Consider the following 26,091-nt stretch of genomic DNA (forward strand, 5'->3'; position numbering starts at 1 on the left):
GTCCGTTTCTGTGTTTGCAGACCCCCAATACTCTTCCAGGCTCTCTATAGGCTGATAAGGAAAGAAAAAAGACACTTCTCCATGTGCAATACATAAAAAACAAATCAATCTTTATTTACAAATGCATTCACAGGATGCTTTTTCTTTCCTTTACATATCAACCTGCCACACTGGGAGCAGACTATTCATTCAAATCCACTGCTGCTGCCTACCACAATGTCATTTCGGATCCAGCAGTTGTTCATAGAAAGTTTTGTCCAGTGATATGATTTCAAAATCCATTCAGATTGTCCAATAAAACACACATAAAGATATACAGAGATAGCTAAAAGCACCTAAATGTTTGGACTAGAAGTTTAAACTTCTTGTAACCGCAAGTACTATTGTGTACAAAAAAAGAAAAGATAATTTGATGTGTTTCAGACACCTCCTGTGCCCAGAACACAGAAATTGTGCTGTGAACTGGCCCTTAGTATTTCACACATCAAATAGCTGCCTGCAACACACACATTAAAAAGTTGTCGTATCTGACAATGGTGCTGCGTTCACTTCTAAGGCCCCATGTACACGTGACACTTCTGAACAATGGAAACTGACTGCTGGACAACGTAGGTTAAAAAACGTCTGTTTAACCGCGTTTGCATGATGCGTTTATGTGCGTTTGCGTTTTAGAAGCGTTTTTTAAAGATAAGCACAGGAGAACCTCCCAAATGCCCAGAATGCACTGAGAAATGGTAAATTATTAACTATTTCAGACTGTTTCAGAGAAATACAGAGAGTAGAAGCTGAAAGAGCAGTATTTGTTGACATTAGCTTAGGTGTGAGTTACTCATTAACATTTCTTTTGTTTCCAAGGGTGGGAAAGGTGTCTGGTGGAGTGAGTCCTTAAGGTCACCTGGTAGGGGGTCTTCACAAGGAATTGGAGGTGTGACAGGTCATTAACATATCTTTTGTTTCCAAGGGTGGGAGAGGTCTGAGGTGTAAATTGGTCATTACAATGTGTGACAAGCTTGGTAGGAACATCCTGTGTTCAGTGTTTTGTCCATTTGAGTACATTGAAAATTTCAAATGCAAACGCTTATAAACACGATTTGCTGCATTTAGCCACGTTTACAAGCTTTTTGCGTTTGAAACGCTGATAAAATCGACTGCTGAACGCAAGTTTCTGCGTTCAAAAAAGAGACTTTAAACTCAAATTCCAAACAACTAAACAAAAATGTGTATATGGACACATAGGAAAACATTAGAGTGAGTTCAGGGGCTGCTGAAAAAAACGCTGAACAGATGATTCATGAAGCATTTACTTCCTGGAATCCATCTGCCGTTAGCTCAGGTATGCAGGCGGGACGACGTGCTTGGCTGAGAAAACACTTCTTGAAGACTCCTGGGATGTATGACATCATTTGCCTAGTCCTTGAAACCAGGATGTAACTGAAGAAGCATAACAAATGTTTAAAATAAGTAAGTATAATATACTTTCTTATCGAATTACTAATGCTAACAGTATAATAATCACAAATAATGTCGATTGGAGAACAGTTCTGAACGCTGGAAATTGACAGCAGGAATATGCAGGTTAAAAAACGTCCATTTTGCCGTGTTTGCATACCGCGTTTATGCGTGTTTATGTGTGTTTGCGTTTAGATTAACTATTTCAGACTGTTTCAGAGAAATACACAGAGTAGAAGCAGAGACAGCAGTAAGTGTTGACATTAGCTAGGTGTGAGTTGCTCATTAACATTTCTTTTGTTTCCAAGGGTCGGAAGGTGTCTGGTGGAGTGAGTCATTAAGGCCACCTGGCAGGGGGTCTTCATGAGGAATTTGAAGTGTGAATGGTCATTAACATTTGTTTCCAAAGGTGGGAGAGGTGTGAATTGGTCATTGTGATGTGTGACAAGCTTGGTAGGAACATCCTGTGGCAGTATTTTATCCATCTGAGCACCTTGAAAATGCTTGCCATGCATTTTTCATAATGAAAAAAGGTTCTGGACAGCATCAGGAACTGGAAGAGTTAAAAAAAAAAAAAATTCAAACAAACGTTTATAAAGGCGTTTAGCCGCGTTTACAAGCTTTTTGCATTTGAAACGCTGATAAAATCGACGCCTGAATGCAAGTTTGTTGCGTTCAAAAAAACGACTGTAAACTCAACTGCCTGTAAACGACTGTAAACGAAGATGTGTACATTGACACATAGGAAAACATTCGGGTGAGTTCAGGGGCTGCTGGAAAAAACACTGAACCGCTCCTAAACGTGAGTTTAGCAGCTGCAGTGTACATGAGCCCTTAAACAAGTAAATATGATATAATTTGCTATCCATTTACTAATGTTAGCAGCATATAGATTAAAAATAGTCAATGTTATTTGAAAGAGTGAAGTTCTGTTTTGATTGGTTAAATATGATTTGCAGTTTTAACCGCCTCCCGCCCGCCATATAGTACAATGAGGGGCGCAATGCGGTTCTCTCGTTCTGGGAGGACGTCTTATGACGTCCTCCCATTCTAACCGCATGCCTGGCGATCGGCAGTGCGCTGTTTCCCTTGGACACAGCGGATCACCGATCCGCGGAAAGAGCCGAAGATGTCGGCTTGGTCATGTGATCAACTGTGTCCAATCACAGCTGATCACATGTAAACAGGGAAATGCCGGTTATCGGAATTTCTCTCCTCACAAGCTGTCACGCTGACAGAGGAGATGAGAGGAGAGCCGGTAATCGGCATTCCGCAGAGTGGACATGTACACTGATCATCAGAGCACTGATGATCAGTGTGCCCTGATGATTAGTGTAGCCCCAGCAGTGCCAGCTGTCAGTGCTCATCCATGCCACCTGCCAGTCCCCTCCAGTGCCACATTTCAGTGCCTACCAGTGCACATCAGTGCCACATATCAGTGCCCATCTGAGCTGCCTTTCAGTGCCACCTATCAGTGCCCCTCAGTGCTGCCTATCAGTACCACCTATCAGTGCCATATATAAGTGCTGCCTTTCAGTGCCCATCAGTGATGCCTGTCAATTCCCATCAGTGCCTCCTCATTAGTGCCACCTATCAGTGTCCATCAGTGCAGCCTATCAGTGCTCATCACTACAGCCTCATCAGTGAAGGCGAAAAATCACTTATTTTACAAAATTTTATAACAAAAACTAAGAAAAAACTTTTTTTTTCAAAATTTTCAGTGGTTTAAGAAAAAATAGAAAACCCCGAGGTGATTAAATACCACCAAAATAAAGCTCTATCTGTCACAAAAAAATGATAAAAATTTCATATGGGTACAGTGTTGCATGACGGCGCAATTGTCATTTAAAGTGTGACAGCGCTGAAAGCTGGAAATTGGCCTGGGCAGGAAGGGGGTATAAGTGCCCAGTAGGCTTGTGGTTAACCACTTGCCCTCCAGAGGATTTACCCCCCTTAATGACCAGGCCTCTTTTTGCTACTCGGCGCTGCACTAATTCAACTGATAATTGCGCGGTCATGCAATGCTGCACCCAAACAAAATTTACATCCTTTTTTTCACACAAATAGAGCTTTCTTTCGGTGGTATTTGATCACCTGTGCGCTTTTTATTTTTCACGCTATAAACAAAAAAAGGCCAAAAATTTTGAAGAAAAACGATATTTTTTACTTTCAGCTATAAAAAATATATAGTAAACTCAAAGTCTTAAATTTAGGCCAAAATGTATTCTGCTACTTGTTTCTGGTAAAAAAAAAATCCCAATAAGTGTATATTGATTGCTTTGTGTGAAAGTTATAGCGTCTACAAACTATGGTATAGATACTGCAATTTACGCCTTTTTTTTTGCTATGCTGCGCTAGTTTAACGGACAATTGCGAGGTCATGCAATACGGTACATAAATTAAATTTGCATCCTTCTTTTTTTTTTTCCCCCACAAATTGAGCTTTCTTTCGGTGGTATTTGATCGCCTGTGCGGTTTTTATTTTTTGCGCTATAAAAAAAAAAAGGCTGACAATTTTCAGAAAAAAAACCCATATTTTGGACTTTTTGCTATAAAACATGTCCAGTAAAAAAAATTTAAAAATCAAATTTAGTCATAAATTTTCTGCCAAAATGCATTCTGCGACATGTCTTTGCTAAAAAAAAAACCCAATACGTGTAAATTAATTGGTTTACGTGAAAGTTATAGCGTTTACAAATGGCGGGAAAGATACTGGGATTTTTTTTTTTTTTTTTTTTTATACCAATAATGGCGGCGATCAGCGATTTATGGCGGCGATCAGCGACTTATGGTGGGACTGCGGCGGACATTCTGACATTGGGGGGTACTGACTTGGGGTCACTAACATGCCCAGTGACACCAATACAGTGATCAGTGCAAAAAAAAAACACTGACAGTGTACTAATGGCACTGGGGAGGAAGGGGTTAAGTTTATTATTCAGGGAAAGGGTTAACTGTGTGAGGGGAGTGTTTTACTAGGGAGCGGGGGTGTGTACTGCAGGGAACACCGCTGATCGGGAGAGAGAAACTCTTCTGTCCCGATCAGCCTGTTCTGGAGCTGTCAGGGAACTGACAGAAAACATAGCTACTGCAGCTGTGCTCTCTGTCAGCGATTGCCGGGACATAGCCGGTAACGACCGGCTGTGACCCGGCGACTGACATCCGCGGCTGTGATCGGCGGGACAGGTAGGGCGGCGGCGCCCTACGTTTTAAAACATGCTTTTGCCCAGCAGTGCCGCCCTGCCGCCGTATTTATACAGTGGCTGGGCGGCATGTGGTTAAAGCAGAACTAAACCCTCCTATCCTTTAGAGCCAAGGAAGCTGTCATCTTAGCCTCTGTTTGATCTGCAGTTACCATTGTGCTGCACATGGGATCAGTTATGATTCCAGCCATTTGATGGCTTGACAGTTTGGTTGAGTTACTACTTGAAGGGGAGACTGACTGGGTATACCAGGTGTTGTGAGCGTTTGAAGGCTTTTGAATTTTATTGCTGCCTGGAGGACTCTAATCTAAGACAAGTGGGTCATTTCCACGATTTCTCTGGGGTACAGACTAGAATTCGGGTCTCCCCTCCCCGGTTTCTGAAATCAAATGTACCAATGAAGTCGGAGAAGAGAAGAGCTTTGTTACAGGCACTTGATCGCCTATTGTTTCACGGGGTGATCACGGAGGTTCCAGCGGACGAACGGTTTTCAGGGGTTTTATTAAAACCTATTCACACTCCCAAAGCTAAATGGGGATGTAACGCCCATTTTGGATCTCAAGGGGCTGAATCAGTTCAGAATTGTCTGGTGTTTTTCGTATGGAATCGGTTCAGTAAGTAGTGGCCTCTTTACAGGAAGGAGATTTTTTTAGCATCCATAGACATCAAGGACGCATACCTACATGTGCCAATATTCATACCATTTCATAGCACATAGCAAAGTTCTTGCTCTGGTGTTGGGGCTGCTCAGAACTCTGGGAGTATCAGTCATAGGTTATCTAGACCAGTGGTGGGCAACCTTTTTTTTCAACTGAGCCAAATCTCGCCAAAACCATGATTGAAATTTATTTTGAGAGCCACATTTTTAAAACTGAAAATACATCTCCCATATAGTAATTCATCCCCCATAGTAATTCATCCCCCATAGTGTAATTCATCCCCCATAGTAATTCATCCCCCATATAGTAATTCATCCCCCATATAGTAATTCATCCCCCATAGTAATTCATCCCCCATATAGTAATTCATCCCCCATATAGTAATTCATCCCCCATATAGTAATTCATCCCCCATATAGTAATTCATCCCCCCTATAGTAATTCATCCCCCCTATAGTATTTCATCCCCCATATAGTATTTAATCCCCCCATATAGTATTTCATCCCCCCATATAGTATTTCATCCCCCCATATAGTATTTCATCCCCCCTATAGTAATTCATCCCCCCTATAGTAATTCATCCCTCATATAGTATTTCATCCCCCACAGTACTATTCCCCCCCCCTTCTAGTAAGCCAAGTCCCCCGTGTCAATTCACTTACCTTTGCTCCGCGCGTTCCTCTCGCTGTCTTCCCGCGCCGTTCGGGTCTTCAGGGCGGACTGTGAGAGGAGCCTAGCTCACCTCCCCTCACGTTCGGCACGCTGCCCCGCCTACACACATCCTGACAGCCACATCCGCGGGCCGGATTAAAAGGTCCGCGCGGACTTTTGGGGCGGCCAACCGAGAGGAGGCAGGGGAGCGGCCGACCGATAGGAGGGAGGGGAGCAGGCGCCCGGCACACAGAAGAGCCGCATTAGAGTGGGTAAAGAGCCGCATGTGGCTCGCGAGCCGCGGCTTGCCGACCACTGATCTAGACGATCTGTTTCTCAGAGGTTGGTCGGTGCCAGGTCTGAAGCAGAATGTGGTCCTTACAGTGCAGATCTTGGACCATCTGGGTTGGGTGCTCAACTTCAAGAAGTCAACCCTGGAGCCAGTACAGAGCCTGCAGTATTTGGTGATGGTCCTAGACACGGTTCAGGCAAAGGTATTTGCTGGCAAAGGTGGTGTCCTCATTCAAGGCTATTCCCTATGCCCAATTCCACCCCATTCTGACTGTCTGGAACAAGAAGCTTTCATTCCTGATTACTGTATGTCCCTGTCTCCAGAGGTACTGCAAAGCCTGAATTGGTGGTTGTTGACTCACAATTTTGGAGAGAGGGGTAACCCTTCGGCCAGTGGTGTGGAAATTGACAACCACCGATGCCAGCCTCTCAGGTTGGGGGGATGTCCTGGAGCAGGCCACAGTTCAGGGAATGCGGCTTCCACGGGAAACATTTCTGCCCATTAAAATCCTGGAACTTCGGGCAGTAAGGCTGCCTCTGAGATATTGGATATCCAGGCTTCAGGGTTGGCCTGTAAGGATTCAGTCCAACAATGCCACAGCAGTGACATACATCAAGCACCAGGGTGGTGAGATATGTTCCAAATTTGTCAGCGGTATTCATTCCGGGGTGGAAAATTGGCAGGTGGATCTCAGTCACCGGCGGTTGATTCCAGGAGAATGGGCTTTGAATCCTGAAGTTTTCAAGGGAATCTTGCAGCGATGGGGATGCCCAGACGTGGATGTTTTGGCATCCAGGTTCAACAACAAGGTTGATCTTTTTATGTAAAGGATAAGGGACCCTCGCACGACAGTGATTCCTTGGGACAGTGATTTCTTGGGACCAGTTTTCACTGATTTATACCTTTCCTCTGATTAAGCTGCTGCCACGTCTCTTACGCAGGAGCTTGGAGGAGTCTATTCCAGTGATGCTGATTGCCTTGGCCTGGCCCAGGATGGCCTGGTACATAGACATAGTGAAGATGGTAGTACTTGGGCCGTGGTCCCTGCCTCGCTGGCCAGACTTGCTGTCTCAAGGTTCTATATTGCTCCCAGCTTTACGGTCGCTAAATTTGATGGCATATGTATTGAAACACAGATCCTAAAGGATAGGGGAGTAGTGAATTCTGTCATCCCCATCATGTTGGGTGCTAGAAAGGTAGTCTCTAGGCACATTTATTGCAGAACTTTGAAGGCTGTAATTTCTTGGTGTGAGGTCAGGAAATGGCAAAAGTATGTAATTGATAGGATTCTATCGTTTCTTCAAACGGTTGGAGAAGAAATTGGCCATTGACACCATTTAAGGGCCAGGTTTCAGCATTAGCTGTTTTTTTCCACAGACCCATTGCGTCTCACCCTTTTTGATTCACACTTTTTTACAGGGAGTAATGCGTTTTGCTCCTCTTGTCAGGTTTCCTTTTGTATCCTTGGGACCTGAACTTGGCTTTGAAGGTCCTGCAAAAATCACCATTTGAGCCTATTAGAGAGATTTCGCTCTTCCTGTTGACTCATAAGGTTTTGTTTGTAGTGGCAATCGCTTCTGCAAGAAGAGTGTCAGAGCTAGTAGCTCTTTCTTGCAGAGAACCATTTCTGGTTTTGCATCATGATAAGGTGATGTTGCGACCTCAACCAATTCTTTTTACCAAGGGTGGTTTCTAGTTTTCATCTCAATCAGGACATTGTTCTGCCTTCTTTCTTTCCTAGGCCTCAGTCAGCAAGAGAAAGATCTCTGCATACCTTGGATGTGGTGCGTGCTGTAAGGGTCTTCTTGAAGGTGATGGCACAGGCCAGGACATTAGATGGTCTGTTCGTGCTGCCAGAGGGGCCTAGGAAGGGGTAGGCGGCATCCAAGGCGACTATTTCACATTGGATCTGCCATTTGATCATTCAAGCCTATGGTTTGAAAGGTAAGGTCCCACCCTTTTGGGTGAAGGCACACTCTTCCAGGAGTGTGGGGGAATCTTGGGCAATCCGTCATCGGGTGTCATTGGCTCAGGTTTGCAAGGCCACTATATGGTCTTCGGTTCACACATTCACAAGGTTTTACCAGGTGGCTGTCAGAGCCGCAGAGGAATCTGCCTTTGATCGCAGTGTTTTACGGACGGGTGAGTAGGTCCTGAGGGAATATTGACAGTGGCTATCATGGTGTCACCCTCCCCTCAAATTTCTTTATTGCTTTGGGATATCCCACATGAATAGCCTGCTCTGTGGATTTTTTTCTACATTCTTACCTATAAAATCTATTTCACGGGACATAGAGGTCCCTCCCCTCTTTCTGGAATTTCACTGCTTGCTACAAAAACTGAAGTAATTCCTGTGTAGGAGGGGTTATAAAGGGGAGGGCTTCCTCTCTGATTGGTCGGCCAGTGTCCATTCACCTATAGGTGGCATATGACCCTCATAGTCATGAGTAGCCTGCTCTGTGTCCTGTAATGTACTCCAAGAAATGGATTTTACAGGTAAGTATGTAGAAAAAAATTCATTTTTTTTGTAACAGACTGTGATTTTTTTGGGTCTCTCAAAATGGGAAAGACAGTTTCCCGACTATCTAACAGCTTTCAAAACCCTGTGTAAGAATGGGGAATATATGCCCTAGACTGTGCCATGCTGTACCCTATACTAATACTCCACTAGTGTGTGTGGTAGTGGTGAAAGCAGTCCTTTAGGCCGAGACCAGGTTGGCCAGAAAAGGAGGGACAAAAGCTGGTGTTGCGTCTTATTCCGTATCTGCTACAGACACGACATCTTCTTTGGGCTGACCTTTGGGTTGGAATACCAGACAGGACATCCGGAAAATGCCTCTCCTGCAGCCGGCTATCTGCATTTGGATTTGGAGATTGGGCCACAGCTCCTTCTGAATACAAAAGGGACATGATGATCTCTTCCTGAAAATTTTCGTCCAGTTGCTTTGTAAACTACAAAAGTGTTATATATAGCCAATTGAAATAAATTAAATAGACACCTTTTTGTACCAGTGTTGAGCTTTCCAGGAAACTAGGTACGGATTCATAATTTGGTCTTTGAAGTCCACCCCTCTTATGTTAAGGATATAGTGGTGGACAGAGGGATTTCTCAAAAATGCCAGATACTGTGCTAATTTGGATTGTAGTGTCTGCGTGAATGAAAGACAGGATGAAAGCATCCTGTTTTTTGTCCTTCCACTTCACTGCAAGCAATTATTTTCTCAAGCAGGCTTTCTTCCCTTTTCTAAGTCGGCTATTTACAAGCCATTGGGGGAAGCCCCGGCGATTGTCACCCGGTGCCATATGAGCAAATTCCAAGATCCTAAATAGTGGCACGCTTGTATAGAAATTGTCCACATGTAGTCTGGGCAATTGAGGGACTCTACTTCGCTGTCTCTTCCCTCCATAAATCCTAAAATTATATGTATAGCCTGTAGCCCTCTCACAGAGCTTTTACAGATCAAGCACGCTTACTGGGGAGGTATTGTTTAACCTCCCTAGCGGTCTGATTATGTCCATATTTCTGTGCTGAAAGCGGTAAATTTTTTTGCATGGAAATATGTATTTTTTTTATTGTAGGCCTGTAATTTTTAGGAATAACTCACTGAAATCTGTCCGAACAAGAGTCTAGTAAACATCCCGGGTATGATAAAACTTGAAACACGAAATCATAAACTATAATTTAATAAATAATCATAAAAATAATATAATAATAAATTTAATTCAATAATATAATCAAACCAAAAACACTGAAATTTGAAATCTAGCGCCAAGTTCACACATCGCTGAGCAAAGTCGCAAAATCGTTTTCAGTGTCTGATGATGAATTTCCCCACAAATCATTATCACTCAATTCTGCAAGTGGTTCTAATTTACTATCTCTGTTCTCTAGCTGGTCTAAAACCGCTTTTGACCAAAAGGGACGCTTTTTGGATGCCATGGACTTTTCTAAGTTTCCAGGCAGAAAGAACAGTAAAAATGCAGGCAGGACACAGGACAAAGCACTAGGGACAAAATGTATGTGAAATGGTTTGATACAGTAATGTTATACTATGTCAAATTCATTTCTAAGAAAATGACAGTTTCTAAAAATTTTGAAACTTGCCGCCGTTCCGGCCCCCGTACGTCCCGACACTCGCAGGGACCGGAACACGGAAGCCAGATGCTGGCATCGGCCGGAGAAGATTACTAGGAACGCGGCAGGGGACGCATCGCGGGAGCGAAGGACAAGGTAAGCGCTGCAGGGAATCCCTGAGCAACACTGCATGGTTAGCCCGAGTGTAGCTCGGGGTTACCACTTTTGGTACTGAAACTTTACCCCGAGCTACACTCGGGAATACCGCCAGGGAGGTTAAATGCAAGGTGGCCATTAAAATGAACGAGGGACTCATCCACGCAGATGTTTTGTTGGGGTGTATTTACATCTGCAGATTTTTTAGTGAGGTGGTTTTATGAGGGGTCAAATTTTGTAGAGCTGGTCTTGTACAGGGTCACCCCGAGGACGACAGAGTGCGTTATCACTAAAATGCATAAAGCACATTATTGTCTCATATCTATGCCTGGCCATGGCAGCAGAGAACAAAGGCATATGATGAATTGAATCTGTGGACCAATTTGAACGCAACTCATTCTTCTTTGTAAAGTCCATGTTGAGGGTTGGGCCCAAAAAAGTTTTACATTCGGAAACTGTAATATGTTTCCATTTGAATTGTCCAGCAAGAGCTGGATTTGGGTGGGCGGCGATATATATTGTTGTGCATGTAAATTGCGAATTCTTGGTGGCTGTGGGATGCTACTTGTGCTCGCCACCACACCAGCTTGTACTGCACTTATGGGACTCACCACGTTACCAAGTGATACTGCATTGCTGGTATGAAAGAGATGTACTAGGCCGCTGGTGCTCGCCAATTCACCAAAAGGTAGTGTGGCTCTAATATTGGCACTCTGCTACATATGAGACAAGTCATGTGTTCCTAGCATTTCAGCTTCATGTTGTCGGGTACGCCTCATCTTAACAGGGACTCTTCTCCATCATACGAGCTACCTGATGGAGTGCCAATGCTTTCTAAAGATTCGTATTCTGAAGCGGATTCTGTCAGAAAGGCTTCCCCCTTGCTCTCATCTGACATGCTCAGAATCCTGTAGGACACTTCACGTGCAACTCACGAGAAAAAGGGCACCAGGCTGTCAGGGACTACTTGAACCGCTACCAATAAAACTCTCACCTTCTAGCACTAGCAGAGATCAGGCCTGATTCTGCTAATGCTGCGGTTTTGTGTGTAAAGTATCACAGATGACAGTGATCAGAAATTGCACTGACACTGCACTTGGGGGGGGGGGGGGGAGTGGCTAAACACAAATGCTGGCAGCGAACGGGGCTGATCCTGCTAGAACTGCGTTTTTGGGGACACTAATACTAAGGGGGCATTGGTATAGTTCTGTTCGTGATCAATATACTAGTAATGATAGTGATCAGCGAACTATAGCGTGAGTGCAATAGTGTGCGGGAATTCTAACACTAGCTGACCCTGGCTGGGAGGGTCGCTAACTGATCCTGATGCTATATGAGGTCGCTAGTGGCAGTAATACAGTGATCAGCGAAAAATACTGTACATTGACACTGTACTAATGGCACTGGCAGAGGGCAATCAGAGGGTTAATGTGGCAATCAAGGGGTTAAATGTCTCTGTTTAACGTGTGTGCATGCAGTGTGCTGCTTTTATTCACGTGTATTTTGTCTTTCTTCTCTCCCTGGAACAAAATGGTTCTAGGAAGAGAAGATCCAGCTAGATCCTGTGCCTGTATTTAAAATACAGCCACAGCTCTGCTTCTCCATTCTCTGTAGGAAATCAGCAGAGTCCCAGCCTAAAATCACTGCCTGAGACCTGCTGACATACATTTCCTACAGCAAATGACAGAGGGGAAAGGGGGGGCTGGGTGCCCGCATGCACGCTGTAAACCCGGAAGAGCAAACATCGCTTTGCCTGTAGCTACTACCCGTCTGCAGTACATGGTGGGTGGGCGGCAAGCAGTTAAAGTAAAATGGATAAAACCGTGTGGGGCTCAATGTGAAAGTTTTACTAGACCCTTTTCCAGGCATAAAGGGTGGACAGGAAGGAGAAGGCAGTAGGGAGTGAGCTTGTATCCCCCTCCTTCCAACCTTCCAGAGCCACACCAGGCCATATGGATTTCCACATTGGGAGGGAGGGGAAGGGGGGAAGCATATCCATTAAAAGTTCTTGTTTGTCCAAAAACTATATAGTATCTTTTTTTTTTTTTTTGCATAAGTAATAACATAGTTGACAAATCTTTAGGCATATCTCCCTGCTTTACCCGGCTGATATGAAACCTTATGAATAATTGCTTCTGCGGCTGCATTATGGTATTTAAACAGTTCTAAATTCTTCTCTAGGTATGTTTTTTCACTTCTGATTTCTAATCCATATGTGGGAAATAATGCTATTTACCTCAGCCTAACAACTACTATAACATTAAAGGAGAAGTTAAAAAAAAAAAAAAAAAACCCAAAAACGAAATGCACATCTTATAAGGTAAATGCAATCAGTGAGTGCTTCAAATAATAGCAGCTATAGCATGCAAGGCAACAAAAACATAAACCTCATAAATATATGTATAAAAAGTGCAGCGCTAAAAGGTATGTACTCCAATAAAATATGTTATGATCAATATGTACTTCAGTCCTGATAAACGTAATATAAGTAATGAAATATGTTAAAAATTTAAAAATAAATAAAATGGTGACAGTTCGTGATGAGTGATCAATACAGGAGTTGTTAGTGACGTCACAATCCAGTGGTCTGGTCACAAATAGTAAAAATACGCACTCACCAGATGCGTATTTTTAATACGCATGTGATAAACCAGAGGTCCCCCTCATGGGATGGGATGGACGAGCTGGACCGTCTTAGCGGACTCTTCTTCCTCTGGGTATAGAGCAGCCAAACCGTTGTCTACTTCTAGGAAATGGACAGGGTACTGGGCAGCTTATATCAGGATGTGCGTCATCCTTAGGGTTGGTGTCATGTGTCACAGACTCCTGATGCTTGGGCTATGGAATGGATGTTAGGCTCACCAAGGAGCCAGCAAGAAATAGCCCATAATGTAGTAGTTTAAAATTGGCGTTTATTAATCCACGTGGTAAACAATTCAAATGTAGATAAAAGCAAGTAAAAACAATTACTGACCAATGTGCAATAGACATCATGGCGTGCAGGCCCCTTTAACGTGTTCCGTGCGATAGCACTTCATCAGAAAGGCATGGCCATCATGCCAGTGCCATGTGTCATGCATTTATATAGTGTTTGTATTACCACAATCATTGTAATCATGAAAAGATGCATGTGCAGTAGCGTCCACGCTCTGCGCAATGCGCGGTACGTGGGTCTCGATTGAGTGCTGCCCGCGCATGCGCAATGTGACCACTCCATCTTTCCGGAATCCGGGAATGGCCGGCCGTGCATTTTGCCATAGTCCGGTTGTAGATGTTGCTATTCACTGTACGAGGCAGCGATGACAGCTGCACTTGTACTACCAGATATGAGTGAGGGGGAACCTGAAGCCTCAAGATGTGAGCCAGCATCCCAACATGGAAATTTAAACGATATCCATGACAAAAAAGGGGGCAAAATAGGAATAAAAAGGCCAAATAAGAACAGCCTTGTGCGCATGCGCAGTCGCCATTTTCCCATGGTCTAAATGGGAAGCACACAGGCTGAAACATTATTACCAGAGTAATAAAACGTTGGGGCATATCATCTGCCCAATATAGGATGGAATGATCCACCCAGATATATATGCATATATAAATATATATGCACACATAACCCACAATTGGTTCCTCCCCAATGGGGGATAAGTAGTTTGTGTCAGAAATATATAATACCGGTCTACGTCAAAAGTATTAACAGCATACCAATGTGTAATTTAAAATAAGGTAAGTAAAATATACAATTATTAAATGGTCCAAAAACACACGAGATAAATGAATAGAATACACTAAAAACTCGAATAGGATGCACTAAAACCAAATAAAAGGTGCACCCCAGAAAGGATACAAGACAGGAATATATATTATGATACATAAAAGATGAAAATTATGAAATTAAAAAATATAAAAATATATAGGGAGGAGGACATGATAATAAGAACATATAAAACCGTCTAAAATTAATAAAAAATTAATACCAGGACATTAGAGAAGTATAAAAGCTAGTACCAGGACATAAAAAAATAAAAGCACTTGCAAAAAGGCAACTAAAATTATCAACTATTATCAATAAAACAATTTAGGTCTATATCTTTATTAAGATCTTTGGGTTATAGACAATCTATTTCAAAAATCCACTTTGTCTCGGCTTGGGATACAGATCTTTCTTATGGGTACCTCGCCAGTGGGACGTAATACTGTCTATTCCCACAAATTTTAGAGACGTGGGGTCTCTATTGTGGTGTTGCCTATAATGTCTAGAGAGTGAGTGCCCTTTTTAATATCATATACGTGCTCCCTTAGGCGGTCTCTTAAGTCTCCTTGTTGTACGTCCAACGTACTGTTTCTTACAGGGGCACTCTAAAAGATAGACCACATATCGACTATTACAGGTTATAAGGCTTTTGATATTCTATGTCCTACCTGTAGTATGAGATGCAAAAGAATGTATTTTTGTTTTTCTAGTGTTACTGCCACAGCAGATGACACATCTATTGCAGGGGAAAAAACCTTTTAGATTAGTAAAAAGCGATATGGGTGCAGGCGGATCCGATACGTTCGGAGCTAGCTGATTTCTCAGGGTGTTAGCTTTTCCATAAATCACCTCAGGTTTATCTGGTATAATGTGAGTTAGAACTAGGTCAGCTTTTAAAACATTCCAGTTCTTCTGTATGATGTTCTTAATGGCTTTATGCTGAATTGAAAATGTTGTGATGAATGGGCAAAACATTTTTCCCTCTTTTCTGAGATTTGGTATGTAATCTCTGTTCATATTGGCTATTTGTTGCATAGAGTTGGTTAGTGTAGCCTCTTCATAGCCCTTTTTCCATAAACCATAATTTTAAAGTGTTAGCCTGGGTGCGGTAAGTGTCCAGGTCTGTGCAGTTTCGTCTAATACGCATGAACTGGCCTTTTGGAATATTAGATAGCCAGCTCGGGTGATGACAGCTGTCTACCGGGATATAACTGTTCTAATCTGTCTCTTTAAAGTATGACTTTGTGCGTATTCTTCCATCAATATTCATTAGCGTAAGATCCAAGTAGTTCATTTCTAAGGTGCTATAAGTATAAGTCAGTTCTATGTTTAAATTCTTATTAAGTGTGATAAAAAAATTGATTAAGGCCTGTTCCTCCCCTTGCCACAGGAGGAAGATGTCATCTGCTTTTATATCTTCTATAAAAGCATAATTCAGGCCAATCTCTAGCAAAAATCATGTCCTTCTCCCATCTTGCCATAAAAAGATTCGCAAGGCGGGGGGCGAACTTCGCCCCCCTGGGTATGGCTTTTATCTGGAGGTAATACTGTTTATCAAACCAGAAGTAGTTGCTTTTCATGGGTAACTGCAACAATTCTAAAATGAAATTCTTGTATATATTGGATATATGTTCGGCTTCACTTAAATAAAAATCTGCAGCCAACATACCATCTTCATGGTTAATGTTGCTGTAAAGTGAAGACACTTCTGCAGTCACAAGGTAAGTAGTGGGAGTAATTTCTAAATCTTTAATATCATTTAAAACCTGTGTTGTATCCTTAAGATATGCTGGAGTGCGTGCAACTAAAGGTTGCGAAAAATGATCTATATACTGTCCAACCTTCGAGCACAACGACCCTATCCCGCTAACAATCAGTCTCCCCGGTGGTTTAGTGGGATTTTTATGGATTTTTGGTAAGGTGTATATAGTACCAGCAATCTAGGTGCTGTGGGGCATAAAAATAGTTTTTCTTTTTTGGTAATGACCTTCTCCTCAAAGCCCTTATTAGTAATAGTTTTGAGGGTTCGTTTGTATCCACCAAGTGGATCTTTAGCAAGGAGTAGATATGTCTTAGTATCACTTAGCATCTTATGTACTTCTTCCATATAATCCGTTTTATTTAAAATAACAACACCTCCTCCCTTGTCCGCTGGTCTGATAACCAGATCCTTGTGTCCAAGTATTGACTTAATAGCCCCCTCGCAGTTAGAATTATTAAAGGGCCACTTAACCGTTAGAGTATGTAGGTCCTTAAGGACCCAATCCTTAAACACAATAATGCATGAATTAGTCTGAAACTTATCTTAGTTTGTTTTTGGGAGCATACTTCAATCCCTTATCTAATAAGGCAAGCTCTTGATTTGACAATTCTACTCTGCTGAGATTAAAAATCCCTTTCCCAATTAGATTTTTCTCTTTTTGACAGCGTCTGTTAACCCTCTGTCCTCCTCTCTTCCCTCTGGCGTTTCGCTTCTTCATCAGACGCTGTCAAAAAGAGAAGAATCTAATTGGGAAAGGGATTTTTAATCTCAGCAGAGTAGAATTGTCAAATCAAGAGCTTGCCTTATTAGATAAGGGATTGAAGTATGCTCCCAAAAACAAACTAAACAAGTTTCAGGCTTATGTGGATATTAATAAATTTACTAGGCAACTATCAATTAAGAGATACTTTGCCAGCAACCCTGTCACCCAATCCAGTAACCCTGACAACTACTCCAATCTCAGAAATGCTTCCACTTTTAACCCACCTACCCAGACTAATTCATGCATTAATGTGTTTAAGGATTTGGTCCTTTAAGGACCTACATACTCTAACGGTTAAGCGGCCCTTTAATGATTCTAACTGCGAGGGGGCTATTAAGTCAATACTTGAACACAAGGATCTGGTTATCAGACCAGCGGACAAGGGAGGAGGTGTTATTTTGAATAAAACTGATTATATGGAAGAAGTACATTGTGTGCCTAACATCCGTTACAGAGCCCAAGCATCAGGAATCTGTGACACATGACACCAACCCTAAGGATGACGCACGTCCTGATGTAAGCTGCCCAGTACCCTGTCCATTTTCTAGAGGGAGACAACTGTTTGGCTGCTCTATACACAGAGGATGGAGAGTCCACTAAGACGGCCCAGCTCATCCATCCCATCCCATGAGGGGGACCTCTGGTTTATCACATGCGTATTAAAAATACGCATCTGGTGAGTGCTTATTTTTACTATTTGTCACCAGACCACTGGATCGTGAAGTCACGAGCAACTCCTGTATTGATCACTCATCACGAACTGTCACCATTTTATTTATTTATTTTTAATCTTTTTAATATATTTTATTACTTATATTCCGTTTATCTGGACTGAAGTACATATTGATCATAACCTATTTTATTGGAGTACATACCTTTTTAGCACTGCACTTTTTATATATAAATGCACATCTTATTGCAGGTAAAAAAAAAAAAAAAAAAACGTGCACATATTATTTTTGTACACTTGAGCCTGTAAAGCATTGCACCCATGATCAGCAGATCTTGGGGGCCATGCCAGGCTCCTGCAGACTCTCAGTACACCATCTGCTTGTACCTCATATGGGCAGACAGTTGCTGAATGACAGGAAGAATCAACGAACTACGAAAGCACCTGTCAGCGCCCTCGCAGTTAATTGAGAACTACTATTCATTGGCCGCAGAGGCTGATGGTAGATGTGGATCATTCAGTCATAGTACTCTGTTAATGAATGAAGCAATCATATGGGCGGAGCCCCACACAGCCATGCTGTAATTGAATTGCGACAGCGGATGCAGGGAGAGGATCCCCCACCCACTGTCACAGGGAAGGGGGATAGGGGAGAGCGGAGGCATGTTACATATTCCACCCTAAATGTTCCAAAGGTAAACTTATCCTTTAACTTTATCAACATTTCTTTACATGTGCACTTTGCTCTCTTAATGACTTAATTGACATGTAAGATTGGACACAATGTAGCATGAATATATGTGATTTAGTTAGCAGTTGTAACTGCACTAATTTATTAATTCAATGGTTTGGCACAGAACAGCTCCATAAGACACAGAGAGCAGGGTTTGGCCCCACCCCCTGGTTCTTCATCACTGGCTCTGATTGACAGCAGCAGGAACCAATGGCTACTATGTGCTTTTGCAGTTCACTGCATTAGAAAAAAAGGTGCAGATATGTTTTTCTGTCCACTCTGGTGCATTTTTGCTTAAAGCTAAATGGCAGGGAGGTGTTTTGTGTCATAAAGTTATATTTTTTCTTTTTAGAATATTAATCACTTCTAGATGTATACTTTTAGAAGTTAAGGTCTGTCCAGGGTGATTTCAGAAGCCATTTGTTTGTCAACTTGTCATGTCAAAATATATATAATATATATTCCATAACAACCAGCGAAGTTTGAAAAAAGTGGACACAGCAGTAGAACATTGTTAATTGGGGAAAAGAATGATAATTTCATAAAATTGAAAAGCACTCAACAAATATAGAATCTGGTGCAGCTCTGCATAGAAACCAATCAGCTTCCAGGTTTTTTTTTTTTTTTGTCAAAGCATAATTGAACAAGCTGAAGTTGGAAGCTTATTAGCTACTATGCACAGCTGCACCAGATTTTACTCTAGTTTTAGTAAATCGATGCCATAGTGTAAATTGAATATCATGATGGTGGCGATAACTTAAAATCTGTTTTATTCAATAGAATCCATTATGGCCTATGGACCTAATCGAAGTACTCCTGGAGTTGGCTTGGACACTTTAGAAGAGCAAGAAGAAAAGGAGAGATTTTTTGCTAGGCTTGAGAATGGAGCTTCATCTACTATTGATTATTCCAGATTAAATAAGGAGCTGGACTCTACAGATTCATCAAAGCTTACAGCCTTATTATGGTAACGTATTCTGCTCAACAATTCTCAATTTCCAAATTAAACAGATCATGTGATAACAACATTATTTAAGTAACTATAATAGAATATTATATTTAAATTGTGCACTATTTTTAATGTGACAATGCCAACAATGACACCACCTCCACTCTGTATTTGTTACAATTGAAGATGAGCTGGATTCGGTCTGAACTCTTGGAACCCAGTTCAGCTAAACCCGTGGGAAGTTGTGTCATGATAGCATCCCAGAATCAGCTGCTGCATGGGCACTCCAAGGTCATTGGCCTAATAGGTGGACATCAGAACGTGGTAGAATGGCATTTCCCAGTTCTTGAATTATTTATTAAATTTTTTATTACACATGTGCATTACCTTGTGTTTTTAACAATACACATGTGTACTGAACAAAGTATGTAGTTTGTAAGGCCACATGCCCACTGGGAGTTTGTGTGTCCAATCCTGGCATCTTCATGTGCGTGAGAGGCACAGGTGCAGCATCCAGCCCGCTGCTTGTCAGTTTCCTAAAATCTATGACAGACTCAAATATGCTGTGGCTGGACTATATACTGAGTGATACTTGCATTTAGGGCAGTATGTGTTCAGGGATGTATGCCCACAACACAAGTAAATTATTGATATATGTGGGAACACATTTGGTGTCAGCAGCAATATTTAGGGTAAGACAGATCAGAGCAGGTAGTTCTATATAAATTGCGCTTTTTTTTTGAGTGTTTACAGTATGTAAGTTGCTGCATAAAATTGTCAGCGTCATAATATATAAATCTTTTATTTTGGTGCCCTTTTTTCATAAATTTCCTGCTTATAGTTTTTTGTTATGTATTATAAGCAGCCAACCAGACAAATCATTTTTAAAACGAGCTTTAAAACGGATTACAGCTCCTAGTGGCTAAATGGTTTAGCACTGTCGCCTGGCAGTACTAGGGTTGTTAGTTTGAATCCCAGCCACGACACCGCCTGCCTGGAGTTTGCATGTTCTCCCTGTGCCTGCGTGGGTTTCCTCTAGGTACTTCGGTTTCCTCCCACAACCAAAGACATGCTGGTAGGTTAATTAGATCCTGTCTAAATTGGCCCTAATATGTGTATGTATGAATGTGAGTTAGGGACCTTAGATTGTACACCCCTTGAGGGTTAGGGATTGATGTGAATGTACTAATATATATATATATGCTGCGTAAATTGCCGGCGCTATATAAGTGCCTGAAATAAATAAATATTTTCTTTTATAAACATTAATCAGTTTAGTTTTATTCACAGGCTGTCTCTGTGCCTCTCTCTGTGAGAAGCGTAATATTGTAAACAGACTAGTGATCATTTATAAATGGCAGTCATAGCAAGCAAATAATCGGGAACCAATTAGTTTCTAGGTGGTTTCTGATCATTCCTGTTAAACCAGCTTTGTCAGTGGCAGTGCAAGGTCAGAACTCAGAACCCCCCCTGCTGTGGGACTCTATTACCGAAACTAAATGTAGATTAATACTGCCACAGCACAGAGCATTGTACTGATGAGCATTGTTCTAGGAATTGCTAGTGGGAACCAGTTAAAGCAGTGGTTCTCAACCTTCCTAATGCCGCGACCCTTTAATACAGTTCCTCATGTTGTGGTGACCCCCAACCATAACATTATTTACCCAGTAATTATAATTCATGAGTGTCATTTTACCTCCAATACTGCTGCTTTCAGCACAGTAGCTGCTTTTAACAGAGTAGCTGCTTTCAACACAGCAGCTGCTTTCTACACAGTAGCTGCTCTTTACACATCAGAAATATGTTTTTTCCGATGGTCTTAGGCGACCCCTGTGAAAGGGTCGTTCGACCCCCAAAGGGGTCGCGACCCACAGGTTGAGAACCACCGAGTTAAAGGATAAATTCACCTTTTGCTAAAAAATAATAAATGCAAATTTTTTTGCAGGTAAAAAAAATGCGTTCATTATATTTTGTTGCAGGAGCCTGTAAAGCATTGCACCTGCAATTACCTAATCGCTAGTGCCATGCAGGTCTCGGGATGTACGGGCAAGCAGATATACTGATGGGAAGAATCAATTAACTATCAACTGACAAGTCACAAAGACTGTCAGGACTCGTTTCTCATTCACAGAGGACTGTAAATGAGTGATGTGGCTGGGCAGGAGGAGCCACGCACAACCGCGTTGGGTTTTTTATTTTTTATTTTGACAGCTAGCGGGAAGAGAATATCTGGAGCGTGGGGGGGGTTTGGTCAGGGGTTATTCATAACATGTATCATGTTGTGAAAGGTAAACTTATCCTTTAAACGATCCATAAGTTATCAATGGACAAAATGAGCTTTTCTAGTCTTTCACCCGATTTTCTTACATCATGCAAGGTAAAAACGTTTATATGTGTCTTAGAATAAAGAGCTCCTTAGAATCCCAGCTTCTGCTGCGGGGTAAGCAGCAGCATTATTGAGTTTGTGATGCTTGTAAACCCAACCTACTGGAGTGCTTGAGTACTGCTGGAGTGAATAAATAATGCACCAGATAAACAAATTCAAAGATTCTCTAATAATTGATAATGTACCAGTGGAGTCACAAAAACCTAGCAGAGGATATAGTTTTTCCTCACCCTATTCTAATCTAATAAAAAAAACTTTGACTGTTGCTGGGCTTTAAGAGTTAATGTTCAGATATATTTAATACTCCTTCTTTGGGTTCTATAGTTCTTAAAGTGTTACTAAACCCACAACAGTAAAATCAGTCTTTATATGCAGTAAAGCATGCTTCTTATACTCACTGTGGAACCTAAGGGGTTAATCCTTTGCGTTGTGTAAATAGGATGTTTGATCCTGTCTTCTCTGATGCTCCCCTTCTTACAAAGTCCCCAATTCATCTGCTGATAGAACAGAGCCTTTGGGGCTAACTGCACATGCTCAGGTTGGTGTGTATTGCTAAAGCATTTTTTTTGTTTCTTGGAAGAGTGCATGTGATCAGTACAGGGCCTATCAGCGCTGTCCAGACAGAGGTCAGGGAGGGGTCTTGCAGCCTCATCAGGTAGGAATGAAAACTCCTCCTACAAGCTTTCACCAGTGCTCTGCTGGGCACTGATTGAAGTCCCAAAACTGCTCTAGATACTCTTTAGATGCACTAGATATAGTGAATGCATGGTCATGAGCTTAGTAACGCTTTAATTCAGAGTTCTATTGAATTGTTTTTGTCTTTTTCAGTAACAACAAAACTCCCAAAACAGAGGATGAAGAAATTAAAGAACTGTCAGGTAACTGACAATAAAGTGGTACACAGCTTTATTTTTTGTGACTAAAAGGATACATGCATTAATAATGCCATGTGTGTTTGCTGTAACAGAGGTTCTAGACGAGAGAATGATGGCATATATACTGTACTTCTTACAGATTCTTGATGGAATGTGTGTGTATGTGTGTGTTCTGCCTCACTACCCAGTCACACCACATCTTCATTAATTACCCTAAAAACAGCACATTTCTCCCCATTTTGCTAGTATAGGTATTGGTATATAGATAATTAAAGTAGTGTGTGTATAAATGTTATATTTTGATATATATATATATATATATATATATATATATATATATATATATATATATATATATATATATATATATATATATACAGTCAGGTCCATAAATATTGGGACATCGACACAATTCTAACATTTTTGGTTCTATACACCACCACAATGGATTTGAAATGAAACAAACAAGATGTGCTTTAACTGCAGACTGTCAGTTTTAATTTGAGTGTATTTACATCCAAATCAGATGAATGGTGTAGGAATTACAACAGTTTGCATATGTGCCTCCCACTTGTCAAGGGACCAAAAGTAATGGGACAATTGGCTTCTCAGCTCTTCCATGGCCAGGTGTGTGTTATTCCCTCATTATCCCAATTACAATGAGCAGATAAAAGGTCCAGAGTTCCATTCAAATGTGCTAATTGCATTTGGAATCTGTTGCTGTCAACTCTCAAGATGAGATCCAAAGAGCTGTCACTATCAGTGAAGCAAGCCATCATTAAGCTGAAAAACACAAAACAAACCCATCAGAGAGATAGCAAAAACATTAGGCGTGGCCAAAACAACTGTTTGGAACATTCTTAATAGAAAGGAACTCACCGGTGAGCTCAGCAACACCAAAAGACCCGGAAGACCACGGAAAACAACTGTGGTGGATGACCGAAGAATTCTTTCCCTGGTGAAGAAAACACCCTTCACAACAGTTGGCCAGATCAAGAACACTCTCCAGGAGGTAGGTGTATGTGTGTCAAAGTCAACAATCAAGAGAAGACTTCACCAGAGTGAATACAGAGGGTTCACCACAAGATGTAAACCATTGGTGAGCCTCACAAACAGGAAGGCCAGATTAGAGTTTGCCAAACGACATCTAAAAAAGCCTTCACAGTTCTGGAACAGCATCCCATGGACAGATGAGACCAAGATCAACTTGTACCAGAGTGATGGGAAGAGAAGAGTATGGAGAAGGAAAGGAACTGCTCATGATCCTAAGCATACCACCTCATCAGTGAAGCATGGTGGTGGTAGTGTCATGGCGTGGGCATGTATGGCTGCCAATGGAACTGGTTCTCTTGTATTTATTGATGATGTGACTGCTGACAAAAGCAGCAGGATGAATTCTGAAGTGTTTTGGGCAATATTATCTGCTCGTATTCAGCCAAATGCTTCAGAACTCATTGGACGCCGCTTCACAGTGCAGATGGACAGTGACCCAAAGCATACTGCAAAAGCAACCAAAGAGTTTTTTAAGGGAAAGAAGTGGAATGTTATGCAATGGCCAAGTCAATCACCTGACCTGAATCCGATTGAGCATGCATTTCACTTGCTGAAGACAAAACTGAAGGGAAAATGCCCCAAGAACAAGCAGGAACTGAAGACAGTTGCAGTAGAGGCCTGGCAGAGTATCACCAGGGATGAAACCCAGCGTCTGGTGATGTCTATGCGTTCCAGACTTCAGGCTGTAACTGACTGCAAAGGATTTGCAACCAAGTATTAAAAAGTGAAAGTTTGATTTATGATTATTATTCTGTCCCATTACTTTTGGCCCTTTAACAAGTGGGAGGCACATATGCAAACTGTTGTAATTCCTACACCGTTCACCTGATTTGGATGTAAATACCCTCAAATTAAAGCTGACAGACTGCAGTTAAAGCACATCTTGTTTAATTCATTTCAAATCCATTGTGGTGGTGTATAGAGCCAAAAATGTTAGAATTGTGTCGATGTCCCAATATTTATGGACCTGACTGTATATATTCAGTAATATAGGTGGAGTGCACAATGGTGATCAGTCACAGTGCATAGCAATCAGGCCCTCCCAAAGTAAAAAATAAAGCAAACTTCAAATCTGAACAGCATTAAAATGGCCAGCCTGTATCAGACCTGATGAAGTCAGAGGATCTGGTCAGTTGGATATGTCACTTCCGTTTTTTTGTTGCTATGCATCCTGAAGCTGGCTGTGCATTTGCATGTTGTTCTGGTTCCATCTTTTCCTTCGCAATGCAAGTTAGCCTTAAAGGGTAACTCCACTTGCATGGGAAAAAAAATAGCTAATAAAACAAATTGTTTATACAATTGTTACACAAGTTATTTTGTAGTTGAATGTTATTAAAAATGTCCTTTCCTTTTCAATCTGCAACTCTGGGATCTTCTGTAAAATGCAATGCAATATGGCATTACAGGTGTACAGAACACCTCCCAGAAATGTCATTTTCTGCTTGTGTAATTGGCTTACTGATTTTCTTAGAAGACCGCGCTAAGATATGTCAGATTTTGGGTGTCCTCTGCAACAAAAATGTGATTTTTGGTGAGATGCTTCCAAAAGGAAGTCGCATCTAAAGGGACTCAGACCCTGCCACTTTCCTCATTAGAACCTTGCAAGTGCCACAGCCAATTGTTAATTATAAGGTTACTCCCATTTCACTTTGCACATGGACACAAACAGCTATTTCTTGACACTAACTAAAGGTAGGAATCTCGAACAGTTTGTTATCCTTGTAGTGCACATAGATCACCCAGACAAGAATGTTTTTTTTTCTCAACAAAAGTGAGAAAAAGTAACATACTCTTAGGGCCAAGTGGTTTCTTTGAAGTAATTTTGTGGATAGTGCTGTTGTGCTGCCAAATGTAAGTGTGTTTTTTTTAGCCTTTCTCTCTGCACTTGATAAAATGAAATTACATTATTGGATTTATAGAAAAAAGGGGAAAAAACCTGTGCTACACCATGTGGAAAAAAAGGGGGAAAAAACCTGCGCTACGCCATGTGGGAAAAAAAAGGGGAAAAAACCTGCGCTACACCATGTGAAAAAAATATATATTCTGAAACAGTGAAACAATTAGTGAACGGCTGCTACTCTTTCCCTGAACACCAGAAAATACAAACCATATAAAAAAATGAGTGTGCTGTACACTAAAAAATCATAAACAATCAAATACTGCTACATAAAAAATATGCATAAATTAATTCAAATTATATAAGCCCACATTCATATATTAAATAATTAAAAGTCCCCAAATCCAATAACAGTGCTGTGTGCTAAAGAAATCCTCCAACAGTGCATAGATGTCTACAAATGCTTGGGTCACACTATGATGTTTTCTTCTGTTTTAAACCTTTCCTTGCATGATGTGGAGAGCTGTTTGATGTGATGGATTTGTTCAAGGGAATCTGCAGTTGTCCATACATCTCCTGTTCATCTCCTTGATACAGCTAACTAGGGTGTCAGTGTGGGATCTGAACACCATCTGCTCGTTTGATCTCTTGATTGGAGATCAAAGTATCTGGTAAGAGGCTGATTTTTTTCTTTTGTGTCAAGTATTTGTGGACACTATGCACTTTCCGTTGGAGGACCTCTTGTATTAGCTGAAACGTCAGGGTAGGAAAAGGTAAGTATAGTAAATATACAGTATATGAATACAAATGTTTTCATGAGTAATGA

At 41.5% G+C, this 26,091-nt stretch overlaps 1 protein-coding gene across 2 annotated transcripts in view; it reads left to right on the forward strand.

Moving 5' to 3' along the window:
* CEP162 (centrosomal protein 162) overlaps nucleotides 1-26,091 on the forward strand; it is a 169,191-nt gene that overhangs the window by 50,797 nt on the left and 92,303 nt on the right. For both annotated transcript variants that reach the window (XM_089661691.1, XM_089661692.1), the window contains exons 5-6: nucleotides 18,946-19,132; nucleotides 22,329-22,378. In XM_089661691.1, coding sequence (XP_089517817.1) covers nucleotides 18,946-19,132; nucleotides 22,329-22,378 — 237 coding nt within the window. The remainder of the gene's footprint in view (nucleotides 1-18,945; nucleotides 19,133-22,328; nucleotides 22,379-26,091) is intronic.

The sequence above is a fragment of the Staurois parvus genome, unplaced genomic scaffold (assembly GCF_062004578.1).
Source record: "Staurois parvus isolate SC_StPar_1 unplaced genomic scaffold, SC_StPar_1.0 ptg001370l, whole genome shotgun sequence".
Classification (NCBI taxonomy): Eukaryota; Metazoa; Chordata; class Amphibia; order Anura; family Ranidae; genus Staurois; species Staurois parvus.